Here is a 13522-nt window from a genome sequence, read left to right as displayed (position 1 = left end):
TTAAACTTGAGAAGTTTCTGACGAGGTAATGGGGATTGCCACTGAATCCTACAATAATCAATCTTGCTACTCGTCAGCCATTTTATCAAAATGATCACAACGAGAAGTTTATCTCATTTGCGGGTAATATAATAATTGTTGCATCTGTCGTGTATGGGATGGTTAATTTTAGATCTCGGTTTTCTGAAGAAATTCCAATCAAAAGGGTATAAATCTTAATGTTCAATCGGAGTACTAAAAACAATCTCTCAAAACCAGCTCATTTGCTTCATGTTTGATTGAGTCTACTATTTTGTGTGAAACCTGCACAAGAAAAAAAGATTTAGTAATATAGCTCTAATGTTTGTAGACTATTAAACATTTATTAACGAGTTGCCATGAAATAGCACAGTGTCCGTTTACTAATTTAAAACCCAAAAGCTGATAAAGATCATAGGCCATGTAATGTAATGTGATTATTTTACTAAATGTTTAATAAGACAAAAGAAGTAGATATATAGAAGGATGGGTGTGTAACTAAATGTTCAAAGCTAGACCTAATCTTATCCACCATTTTCTTATTTTAACATTAGTGATATAGATGGCAATCATGGATCTAGACCACATATCTGACCCGTAAAGGACTGTCGCGGTACGGTATTGAAATGAGGTTGATTTACGGATCTCACGGGATGGGTTTTTGCGGGACTGGGTCTTTTGCGGGATGGACCGAAACGGGTTATGCGGGATGGACCGAAACGGGTTATGCGGAATTACATGGTGCCCACATTTTTTTTCTTCATTTCTTATTTTACCTGAAAAAATTGAGAAATAGAGCGAGAAGAAAGCGGTTCTTGTGACTTTTCCCCCAAAAAACATAAGGAGTTCCGGCGATGATGATTCGAGCTCCGGTGATGATGATTCGAGCTCCGGCGATGACGACTCCAGCTCCAGCGATGACGATTCGAGCTCTGGTAGTGTTTTGATTTGGTTTTCTCTTTTTATTACACACAACTATGAATTGTTTTATTACAATGTGATATTTCTTGTTTAAGTTGATTTGTTTTGTTTTCGGTACTGTGAAGTGGTGTTTTTCTTAAATTAAATTTGGTTACAATGATGTTGTTTAGGAGAAAAGTTAGTTGTATATCACTTCACTCGTATAATTTGGCAAAGTGATTCACGATTTTTTTTGCAATCCAAATAATTAAGAAGAGAGATGGTTTGATGAAGACATACAACACTTGAGCCAAATTAATACAAAGACAACAACTCAATCAGATTCAAACTCAACAAAAGCTTATGCTGATAACAAAGAAGGCTTTTAACTCAAGAACGCAAGCACAAACGGAGTTTTGTGGCATTAATTTTGATAAGGCTTTAGTGAAACTTAATGAGCTCTCTTTAACTCTCTTGTACAACTCTTCTACTTGAACATTCATGAAAAAAATTGTAGTAAGGAGGCGTCCCACGGGACGACCCGTGAAGGCCTATATATTATGCGGTATGGGTTTGGACCGGTATTTTGAAGACCGCAGTCCGCGCAGGACAGACTCGTTGTAACCCGCCGTGGTACGGAACATAATGAGATGGATAAACCTGTTTGACATCTCTAATTAGTGATTACTGTTTAGAAATATATCTTAGAATAGGACTATAAACTCTTTTACCATAAAAATATACATTAAAAAAAATAAAAGACATTAATAAACTAATCTAAATTTAAGGTTTAAGATTATATGGTGGAGATTTAGATTAAAATAATTATTTAAAAACTATTTTTTGGGATTTCGAGATAAAATTAGAAAAAAAAATTCGGAAAATTCAAAAAATCGAATAATAAACTTTTTTTCTTAAATAATACTATATATTTTAGTTTTGGCGCCTGTTTGAATTTTAAATTATTTTAAAACCCCGCCCCTGTATTTTTCGTCTCTCCCTCTTTAATTACCTCCACTCCTCTCTCTCTCTCTCCAACCTCGAATCTCGGAAACACCTTTCTCTCTCCCAATCTCCCCCCTCTCTCTCCATCGAAATGGCCCAGCTTCCTTGCGACAACGACGGGGCGTGCCTACGATGCAAGGCCAAGCCTCCTCAGGAAGAAACCCTCACGTGCGGCACGTGCGGTACTCCCTGGCACGCGCCGTGCCTTTCCTCCCCTCCCGAAACCCTAGCCTCCACTCTGCAGTGGCACTGCCCCGACTGCTCCGGCGAAATCGACCCTCTCCTCCCCGTTTCCGGAGTCGAATCCGGCGGCGGCTCGGATCTGGTAGCGGCGATCCGCGCGATAGAGGCCGACGAGTCTCTGACCGAGGCGGATAAGGCTAAGAAGAGGCAGGAGCTGCTCAGCGGCAAATCCGCCGCCGATGAGGACGAAGAAGAAGGGAAGAAGGGCGCGGGGCTCGATGTTGATCTTTTGAAGGCGCTCGGAGAAAACTTGAACTGTTCCTTCTGTATTCAGCTGCCTGAGAGGCCCGTCACGGTTCGCTTTCTCTCTACTCGACTCTGTATGATAGATCGAGTGTGTGTATTCTTGGATTCGCTTAGCCGTTTTCGTATCTAGGATTTTGTTAGTTTTGGTGATTTACTAATTCGAGATTGAAACCTAAACTCCAGCAGTAGGTTTGTTACAATGGCTTGGGCTTTTATTGGGCTTACCATTTGTGACAAACTGTGTTCAATAAATCCGTGTGCTTACCTACGTTTATAGCTAACAGATTTGGCATCTTAGCCGTTACGTTGTTAATGCTTGTTTATTTATCATGTTTCTTTGTTTGATTTACTTAGTATGTAGGTTTATGGTGGCTAATTTATTGTGTTTGTTAGGCAGCTTTGTTTCCGCAAATGGTTGTATATGTGTATACTGTTTTTGATGGTTGATGTATTCTATATTTGGATTTTTTTGTTGCAGTTTATGGATGATTCTTTTTTTTTTTTTTTGTTTTCAGAAATATCTTGTTATTATTGTAAAAGATAAACCATAAAGTTGTGCTTTTGTTGAGTATTTTGAGTGGCGAGACTTTTTAATTAGTATCTTTTTTTTCTTTTAGATTTGTAGATGAGTATTTTTTGAAAAAGTTGAAAACTATTAGGCAGAGCTGATGGATTATCTTTATATGTGTATTTTTTACAGACACCATGCGGGCACAACTTTTGTTTGAAGTGTTTTGAGAAGTGGATTGGTCAAGGGAAGCGAACCTGTGCTAAATGCCGTAGCCCAATTCCTCCCAAAATGGCAAGCAATCCCAGGATTAACTCCTCCCTCGTGTCTGCCATTCGTCTGGCCAGGGTTTCCAAGAGTGCTGGTGCGGGTACTGGCAAAGTTTTTCATTTCATAAGTAACCAAGACCGACCAGATAAGGCATTTACAACCGAGCGCGCCAAGAAAACCGGGAAGGCAAATGCCGCCAGTGGCAGGATATATGTGACGATACCGCCTGATCACTTTGGTCCTATTCCTGCCGAAAATGATCCTGTCAGAAATCAAGGTGTCTTAGTTGGAGAAAGCTGGGAGGATAGGTTGGAGTGTAGGCAGTGGGGAGCTCATTTCCCGCACGTTGCTGGGATTGCTGGACAATCCAATTATGGAGCTCAATCCGTGGCACTCTCTGGAGGTTACGAGGACGATGAGGATCATGGAGAATGGTTCTTATACACAGGAAGGTTTGTTTTTCAGTACTCTCTTTTTTTTTTTGGTCCATTTGAGTAGTCCTGGTTTCTATCGTTTATTAGTGGCTTACTGGTCTAGGATTTGTTTCTTGATAATCTTGTATATGTTACTCCAATTTACTGATAGACTTATTCTCTTTTGGTCTTGAATATGTGTCACATAGTGGCGGAAGAGACCTTAGCGGCAACAAAAGGACTAACAAGGATCAATCGTTTGACCAGAAGTTTGAAAAGTCAAACGAAGCTTTAAGAGTTAGTTGCAAAATGGGTTATCCCGTTCGTGTTGTCAGGTTAGTGAAAGTCAATTTCTCTCAACATCTTTTCACATCCTTAGTTTTTCTTTTATTTTTCCTATACTAAAAACTGAATCAGTAAGGTGATTTCAAATGCTTTTCCTTGCATTGAATTTGCTTTCTGTAGTGAATAAGAGGTTGTTGGTCCTATAGAGTTAAGCTAAACTTTCTGATGTTATCTTCTGTGTTAACTGGCTGTTCCTTGGATGCACATTTTAATTCCTTTTTTACCTTCACCAATAAAGTCTGAGCATTAAAGTGATCCTACTTATTTAATTCCTTTCTTCGTAGGTCTCACAAGGAGAAGCGTTCTGCATATGCCCCTGAGGCAGGAGTGAGATATGATGGGGTTTACAGGATTGAGAAGTGCTGGAGAAAAGTTGGAATACAGGTATGTCTGTGTCTGAGTGACAACCAAAAATTTTCAACTAGTCTTTTATGCAGAGCTGGATTCTTTTCCTGACCTATTCTTCTGTTTCCGTAGGGTTCTTTCAAGGTCTGTCGTTACCTATTTGTTAGGTGTGACAATGAGCCTGCTCCATGGACCAGGTTTGATCTACTTCTAGAAAGCGCCTTCTTTATATTTTCAATTTGAGCTTTAACTCTTTGACATAATGCATGCAGTGATGAGCATGGGGATCGTCCAAGACCTTTGCCTAACATTCCAGAGCTTAAGATGGCAACAGAGCTCTTTGAGAGAAAGGAAAGTCCATCATGGAATTTTGATGTAAGTTTCGTCTCTCTTTTATCTTCTCATAGCTTAGTTCCAATACGCCTAGATCAAATTCCCAATTATTAACAGTTGGGCTTGTGACCAGATTTCAATTTTATTACCTACTGATGATTAACTGATCAGGAAGGTGAGGCTTGTTGGAAATGGATGAAGCCTCCACCTGCTAGTTTAAAGGCAGTTAATGTTTTGGATCCTGAGGAGAGGAAGACTATGAAGAGAGCCATAAAGGCGGCACATTCAAATTCCGTGAGAGAAAAACTTCTGAAAGGTTTGAGTCTCTGTCTGGCCTTTGCTTTTATTAATTTTCTGGGAAGAAGTTTATGAATTTGCACCAATTATCAATTTCTTCTGTGGTTTGTGTACACATCTAAACCCTTGTTGTGATTTTCTTGATGCAGAGTTTAGCTGCAAGATCTGCCGTCAAGTAATGACTCTTCCTGTGACAACGCCTTGTGCTCATAACTTCTGCAAGGCTTGCTTAGAAGATAAGTTTGCTGGGCAAACTCTAGTGAGAGAAAGAAGCAGAGGTGGGCGGACACTTCGTGCACAGAAGAACGTCATGAACTGTCCATGTTGCCCCACTGACATCTCTGACTTTCTCCAGAACCCTCAGGTGAACATCATCATCTGTTCTTGCATTGGTGTTATGCAATGAATTTCTTTCTTCCGTATCTTACTTATTTCATACACTTACATGAATACAAGTGCAAGTTGCATTAGTGTTGGTTCATCTTTGCTAGAACTAGATGAAGAAGTTGGTTCAGTGGTAAACTAAATGTTTCTTATTTACAGTATCTGCCAATATGGCGATTTGCCTGATTAAAAAATTTGGACTAGTAGTGGTAGCAAGATCGTCAGACCACCAGATTATTCATTTTGTAATGTGGTCGTGTAGGAAATCTTTATTATACGCTATTTATCGTTACGTCCATACAAATTTGAGAAATAACCTGCCTAGTGAAATTGCCATTGTGTTCTAAACGTAATCATGTGTAAACAGGTTAACAGAGAAGTAATGGAGGTGATAGAGAAGCTGAAGAACAAGGAAGAGGACAAGGCAGAGTCTGAAGAAGGTGAAGACGCAAGTATGGAAGAAAAAGCTGAGTCAGAGTCTGAGGAAAACTGTGAGACTACCGACCCTGAAGTAGAAACTCCAGTAGTGACTGAAGAAGCCGAACTACCGAGGAAGAGGGCCAAACTGGACACTGACACAGTAGTTCCTGCGACTATGGTGGTACCTGACATGAAGTAGTGAGAGAGAGAGAGAGGCCTCTCTAATGTGCTTTTTTTTGGATCGAACCATCAGGTAAAATAGAGATGGTTTTTTTTTGTATCTCGGAACCAATGACGGAAAAAAATCTCTTAGTACGTCTGTTGTGGAACGTTTGTATTATGATCGGTAAGTGACTTTGAAAGCTTTGTCTTGTTTTTAGCCTTGTTTTCATCTGTTCATGCAATCGAATAAGTGAGAGCTTTCTTAGTGACAACCAAATCTAAGACTTCTGAAACATGTCGTTCCTCATTTTTCCATATCCAATTGGTAGCAGAGCTTTGTTTAAGCTTCAGAAAAGATTCAAGTTTCTCTTGTACGAGCTATTCTATATTTAATCACCTGATGGCTGGCTGGCTTAAGTCAAGAGGACTCCCAAAACTGAAGAGCGATTCTGCAATGGAACATATTTTTGAGCTTTCAGAAGCTTTGCTGCATTACTAGCACGTAGAATCACTTCGAAGGTTTTGTCTACATAGGTATTCTGCCTGCAGGAAGACCACACACGTTGTATATAGCTACAATCTTGTAAGCACAAAATAGTATTACGTACGCCTAATGTTAGGTCAAAGATAAAGTTTATTCACTAGAAACTGCTACAGCAAGCTAACAGTTAAAACTGTTCACAAAATGCTTTCAACTACCGGTAATGTTCTGCCATTTTGATTTATTTACAGTTTGTTTGGATATTAAAAATAGTAAATATCATAAATCAATTTATTCATAATTTTGTTAGATTATATTTTCTGTTTATTCTTGTTAACCACATTTATTTTAAATGAAGCTCTTTGATTGGGTGGTCCAAAGGAGTCACAAAACATACATAGACATTGCTAACTAAAATGAAGCACCTTAAACATGAAACGGAGTCATACATGACATTAAGCTTCTCTGAACAAACAAACAAAAAGTAGTTAGAGAAGCAAATATAAATTGGCAAGGGAACGTGGTAAATATATGATCAAGGAGAAATTTTGTTAGACGCGAGGATCCATTATGGAACAATAACGTGGTGTCTCTTTCTTTCTTTTTTCTTTATTGGCATGGAGCCATTTAGTGGGACTTCCCAGGTTCATGTACCCTTGTGGGGTAATAGCTTTTACATCAGCAACAGATTCTGATATGATTATCTTCTTCTCCTCTATTAAATGGTGCGATTCACCATCTTATTCACGTTACTACCTTCTTCACATTTGCATTTAGTGATAAGTTTACTGTGCATCCAACTTAAAACCATTTGACAATTAGTGTATTGGTCCAAGTCCCTTATATATTACTCAAATCTCTTTTATATTTCCGATGTGAGATCTTTATCCCAACACCCTCCCTCGAGATAATTGTGCGTATAACCATCAATCTCGCAGAATCCATCATACCCCCTCCGAGATCATGCTTTATTTTTCTAGCGATCTCGGTGGAACTGAACCTTCTATGGGCCATCGCTAATGGGATGATCGGGCCACTGTCCAGGCCGGATTAATAGGTCAGGATGTTGAACCTCGCTCTGATACCATGATAAGTTTCCTGGACTTCCAACTTAAAACCAATTGGCAATTAGTGGATTGGTCTAAGTCGCTTATATATTACTCAAATCTCTTGCATATTTCCGATGTGAGATCTTTATCCCATTTAGACTCATTTTAGGCTCTAAATCAGTAATGTTGGATTTACTCCAGGAACATATTTGCGATTTTTCTAAGGTCTCTGATCTTATAAATATCTAATTATTTAATTAACGATAGTTGACTTATATAGTCGTATTTTGTGAGTTATCTTTTGAAGGAAGTAAAGTTCAACGTTATCAGAAAAGAGCTCGATCGTGCATTGAGATATAAGGTGGAAAATAGTATAGATGTTATAAATAGCTTGATGAAGTTAAACAATATCTCAACAGCTTCTCACTTTCGTAAGTATGAACACCTAATATCCAATGTCGTGGGTTCGACTGTCATGTAGTAACTTTCACAGATGTCTTTTAGTCCAGTGGTTTAACTAAGAGTTAATGTTTATACTAAGACTGAAATTTTTAACCGAACCGAGCTTGCCGCACCAAATCAAAAAGCTCGGTTCAGAAGTTTGTAACTAACCGCAAAACTGAAAAGTTCAGATTTTTTAAAACCGAACTAACCGAAAACCTAACTGAACCGAATTTTTTCTGGTTCATTTCGGTGAGATTTTGACCGTTCCGAACTAACCGAATTCCAACATCAGTATTAATAATATAGTTCTCAAAGATATAGTGAGACATCATACGATATTAGTCTCAAAGATATAATGAGTTACTTTCGATGGTTTTCAATTTGCTTAGTATTTATATCACAACAATAGCTTTCAAAACCTCTTTTAACATTGGATTTCACATTTTAAACAAGTACGAAAGCCGATAACTTCCTAAGAATGTGTAAACTTTGATATGGAGTCGCATTTGGTTGAGAGGATCTAAAGCATATGAAATGGAAACATATTTATATTACACCTTCTACACATATTTTATCATTATATATGAGCTTAAATAGATTTAGTTCCATATTTTCAATCTACTATGGATGATGAAGACGAGGACGAAGATGAAAATCAACTTTGATGTGTTAATCTTGCTTCCTGGATTTCAAACTTTCAGTTAAGAGTTTTTCTTTGATTTTTTTTTTTGGTGATGTAAGTTAATTTTATTGATGTTCCCATTTGGTGATGTTTAGTTTCCTTTTGGTACAATTATTGGTGATGTTTTGTTGCATTTGTTGCTTTTGGATTGAGTTTCTAGAGTTTCATTTTTAGTAAACTCTTGCTTTGTTTAATTTGTTATTGTTCATGTATTTTTCGAAAATCAGATTGGTTTGAGACTTTGGGTTAGTTATTTGTCTCATATCTTTCTCATTGTAATTGACACATGTATAAATAAAACTGAACCATATTTGATTTTGTTTAACAGGTTTTCTATGTAGAAATGACAAAATAGTCATTAGTTTCATTTTCAATAAACTCTTCCATTGTTTAATTTGTTATTGTTCACTTCGTTTTCGAAATTCAGGTTATTGAAAAAAAGTATCTAATAGAAATATAGTTTTTCTCTAAATCCTCTCTTATTGGACATGGTATTCATAATAACTTTTACAAATCCATGGTTATTGGATATAACATTTGTATAAATCCTATCAAATCTTCCTTTATTGGAAAATATGGATTTCATCAGTGGAATATATCAAAAATTATTTAGGATTATTAGAAAAAATGATTTACACTTCAAATTCAATAAAAAGAAATACCATGTAAAGAGATGAAATTTGAAAGAAAAAAACACACGATTAGTTTATATATTCTTTTTAAACCTTTAAACTCAAAAATAAAATGATCAAATCAGTTGAAAACCAGAGAAATGGTTCGTTACTCTGGTATGTTCGACGATCGGATCAAAATCTGATCAAAGAGTGCCCTTAAAATTCCTCAACAACCACAATATATAACTTTTGAATATCAAACACCACCTTCTCTTCATCACGCTTTATGAAATTGTTATTTGTTTATTATCTCTTTGTTTTGCTTACGGGAAAGAAAATCATAGTGATTTGGATATGCAATCCTGCGAAAATATGTGTTTAGTTTGCTACATGTACATGGCACTATGGATATTATGAAAGAAAAATGACTAGTACAGTATAATTTAGTTAGCAAAATGATATGATCATATAGTGTAAATTTTAGTCGTTCTTTCCATATTTTCTGGGTATAGTTACCCTAAAATAATTTCAACTTAAAAATATTGTTTTTATTTGTTTCTCAAATCCCAAAATTCCATTCTAATAGCCTCCTAAAAATTTTGTTCAAATCCCAGTTTTTTAGAAAATCCCTTGAATTTGATATATATCCAAATTCTCGCAGATCATTAATTCAATAAGTCCCCATTTATTTAAGACTTTGAGTTAGTTACTTGTCTCTTATCTTTTCAGTGTAATTAACACATGTATAAATCAAATGAAACATATATGATTTTGTTTTTTGTTTTTTGTTTTTTTTTGTAAGAAGATATAACATATATGATTTTGTTAATCAGGTCTTCTGTGTTGAAATGACAAAAAAATGTCATTAGTTTTATTTTGTTTATTGACCCATAGTTACTCTGCTTTTTTTTCCACTGAGTCCCACAGTTTACTCTGCTAAACCACATAAAATTAGCAGAATCAGATTTCGATACAGAAGATTCACTCAATAGTCCGTGATGGATCGACTCACACGGTCAAAACAAAAATTGAACATACAATGAATTGAGCTATTGAATGCAGGTTGTTAGTCCAATTAACATCTCTAATTTAATGGTTGTCTTATATAATAATACAGATAAAATAAATAATTAGTAAATTAAAACTAAAAGAGAATTGGTTACCCTTTCATTCTCTTATAAGATCAGGATTATCAACATAAATAAAGTACAAGTACGAGATCATATCAGGAAGCTACGTGAAGCGAGGCTTGGGTAGTCATAAGTTTGGTGTTCTACCTTTTTTTTCATAATTTATCATAATTGCCGTCGCGGATCAGATATTTGTCCACGAGGAACATATTATATGTCTGTAATCGATATTGTGTTCTCTTCTTCACTTAATTTTATTTTATTTTGGCAGAAAAGCAATAGTTTGGTTAGTGTTACATGAATTCAATGTTACAAATATATATAAAAAATGCATCTCCAAGTCATTGTCTTTGTACATATACAATTCGATCACACATGACCTGTTCACACTTCACACGGTTCACCTAATTAATTCAAATTTTAGACAAGGTGTAATAATTTGAATGTATAATCAACAACCATCAAATCCAATCATTCTGGAGAACCTTTATTTTTATAATTTTCTTTTACAACAGTGGTTGCCAATTAAAAAAACGTACAAAACATTATAAAAAAGAAAGAAAAAGAGAGGTAGACTCCATTGTTAATTGACTATCCATCGATATCGTCTCTCGAAGTATCTACCGATTAGATGGACCATACGGGAGAACAACACCACCACAAAAAGGATGTCGCATTGTTGCTTTGTGTCGTCCCCCCTAGTAGCAGAAGCTCTAGGTCTAAGGGAAGCGCTGGCAGATTGTGTCACCCGAGGCACGCAGAACCTGCACTGTCAATCTGACTCCCTCCTCTTCGTAAATGCTCTGAAGACTGGGTCTCCAATCTCAGAGCTATATGGCATCCTTGCCGATATTATCAGCTTATTTTCAGCTTTTGATTTTTTTTCTATTTCTTGGATTCGACGTACAAACAACAAGGATGCGGATGCTCTGGCAAAGCAAGCCTTGTTGAATGCGTCTGTTGTAATTGCTCCCTCTAGAGGAGCTTGAAACCTTTTAGTTTAATGCAAGTTGTGTTCCAAAAAAAAAAGATCTTACAGCATCCAAGCAAATCGCCATGTACAATAAGTTTGCAGAAGAACATGTGCTTAATTATATTCAAAATCTACAAGTTCACAAGCCTAGAGTTAACAAAAAAAAAAAAAAAAACGAAAAACGAAAACAAAAACAAAAACTAAACAGAGCCATTGCCCAATACGAGTGTGCATGCATGTGGTCGAAGACTAACTTTTGATATGACTTATATTGAAACAAAATAATTTAAAATTTTATCCAAGAGTTTTTTTTTCTGAAACACTAATACTTTCATTAAATAAAAGGAACTTAAAGCCAAGATGATACAAAATTTGCAAGGCAGGCCTTTGCTAGGGCATCTGTAGGCTCATTTGAGTTTCTAGGGATAAAAGAGGAAAAAAAAAAACAGAAAATAAACGAGGACGCGAGGCCGGTGATGCCCGAGAGAACTCCGTGGAGTTCTGATGAACTTCGATTCCGGTCGATTGCTCTAACGAGCACTTGGGAGTCTGAGCGTACCCAGATATGAGTGAACTTGAGGGAGATCGCCTGTTGGAGAGCTTCCCTGATGGCTAAGGCTTCTGCGAGAAGCGGGGAGGATACGTGCATCTGAACCTTCGATCCACTGTTGACTTCCAAGGTAGATGGAGCTGTAAAGATCCAACCGATTCCTGCTGTTGTTGAATCCGATTTCCAGGCCGCGTCTGTGTTGCATCGGTGAGTATATATGTAATATAAACCTGTTCATTTTGGATACAATAATTTAAAATTTTATCCAAGAGTATGAACTTTTCATATGGGTATATATGTAATATAAACCTGTTCATTTGGAATCTTACAAAAATAGCAAAAAGTGAAAACATATAAATATGTATAATATAACTTTTTGGTTTTGGTGGGCAATGCGATTTTGCAAACCTTGTGAAAATTTCATTTACAGCTTTGGTGAGACAATGTGCATTTTTGGATTGGCGAGACAATGTGGTTTATGGGATTGGTGAAAAATAGTTTTGCGATTTTGGCAAAAATATATTTTACGGTTTTGGTAGAAAACATAATTTTGCTATTTTGACAGAAATGTGATTTGTAATTTTGATAGAAGATACAATTTTATGGTTAATGTGATTTTTTAATTTGGGTAGGGAAGTATAATTTCATGGTTTTAGCAGAAATGTGATTTTGTGGTTTGGCGAAAATGCGATTTAACAATTTTAGCAGAAAAGTAGTTTGTATTTTGACAAAAATATGATTTTTGTGGTTTGGCGCAAAAATATGTTTTACATTTTTTGCGAAAAATATGCCGGCAAATGTGATTTTACGATTTTGTTGAGAAATTATGATTTCACAGTTTAAATGGAAATGTGATTTTATAGTTTTGGCAAAAAAATGTAGATTTGTGGTTTTGAAAGAACATGAGTTTCTACAAATTTTATGAGCAAATATGTTTTTAAGATTTTGACGAAAAATATAATTTTCGGATCTGAAAAAAATGTGACTAGGTGACCGAAAAATGTGATTTTGTTGTTTGATATTTTGACCGAAAGTTGTAGTTTTATAGTTTTAGTAGAAAATGTTATTTTACAATTTTAACATAAAAACTATTTAGGCAAGAAATGTGATTTTGAAGTTTTGACATCAAAATTTAATATTTACTTTTTATATTGTAATGGTGAATATATCAGTTATATAATAAATCTGTTTATCTAAAATTTGGATCCGGATAGTTTGATTGTAATATTATCTTCATATAGATACATCAATATGATTCATCCAGATATTTCTCATTTTTGTCCAAAGTTTCAAATTTTATTTAAACAAACTATTTGAATGATTTTCATCTTAAGACAAATAAACATAATTTTCATCTTCATCCAGATATTTCTCATTGGTATGTGAAAAATGAACTTTAATGTGACTTTTTCACCATGGACATATAAATGACCCGGGTTTAAGGTGTAACGGGTTTTGATTATGAGTTTTTTGGTATCATTTGAATTGTAAACCTGCAATAAAAGAAATGAATTTCAACTAAATGGATATAACACACATGATTCTTTAGATATCGAAGAATTTGAAATACAATAATATAAAGTTGATTTTAGAGTTTCTGTTACGATAGATATATGTCTGCAAGAGAATGAATGATAGTATATGCTCGTCAGGTGTCAAATGCTAACGATGAACTTTTCTCACAGCTTTTTGATGGAAGCTTTTTACTTC

General features: G+C 35.7%; 1 protein-coding gene across 1 annotated transcript; it reads left to right on the top strand.

Moving 5' to 3' along the window:
- Positions 1 to 1691: 1691 nt before the first annotated feature.
- On the top strand, positions 1692 to 6106 carry LOC111207201 (E3 ubiquitin-protein ligase ORTHRUS 2-like). Its single transcript, XM_022705003.2, has 9 exons — positions 1692 to 2461; positions 3113 to 3642; positions 3813 to 3938; positions 4233 to 4332; positions 4426 to 4490; positions 4566 to 4668; positions 4798 to 4942; positions 5073 to 5287; positions 5675 to 6106. Exons 1-9 carry the CDS (start codon positions 2015 to 2017, stop codon positions 5924 to 5926), a joined length of 1983 nt encoding a protein of 660 aa, XP_022560724.2. The 5' UTR covers positions 1692 to 2014; the 3' UTR covers positions 5927 to 6106.
- Positions 6107 to 13522: the final 7416 nt, after the last annotated feature.

Source organism: Brassica napus, chromosome C6 (assembly GCF_020379485.1).
Source record: "Brassica napus cultivar Da-Ae chromosome C6, Da-Ae, whole genome shotgun sequence".
In the NCBI taxonomy this organism is placed as follows: Eukaryota; Viridiplantae; Streptophyta; class Magnoliopsida; order Brassicales; family Brassicaceae; genus Brassica; species Brassica napus.
This window is presented reverse-complemented; position numbering and strand designations above follow the sequence as displayed.

Coding starts and splice junctions, on each gene's coding strand:
- LOC111207201 (XM_022705003.2), top strand. CDS start 2,015: ATGGCCCAGCTTCCTTGCGACAACGACGGGGCGTGCCTACGATGCAAG. Junction 4,491..4,565: donor GAGCCTGCTCCATGGACCAG/GTTTGATCTACT, acceptor TAATGCATGCAG/TGATGAGCATGGGGATCGTC. Junction 4,669..4,797: donor GTCCATCATGGAATTTTGAT/GTAAGTTTCGTC, acceptor TTAACTGATCAG/GAAGGTGAGGCTTGTTGGAA.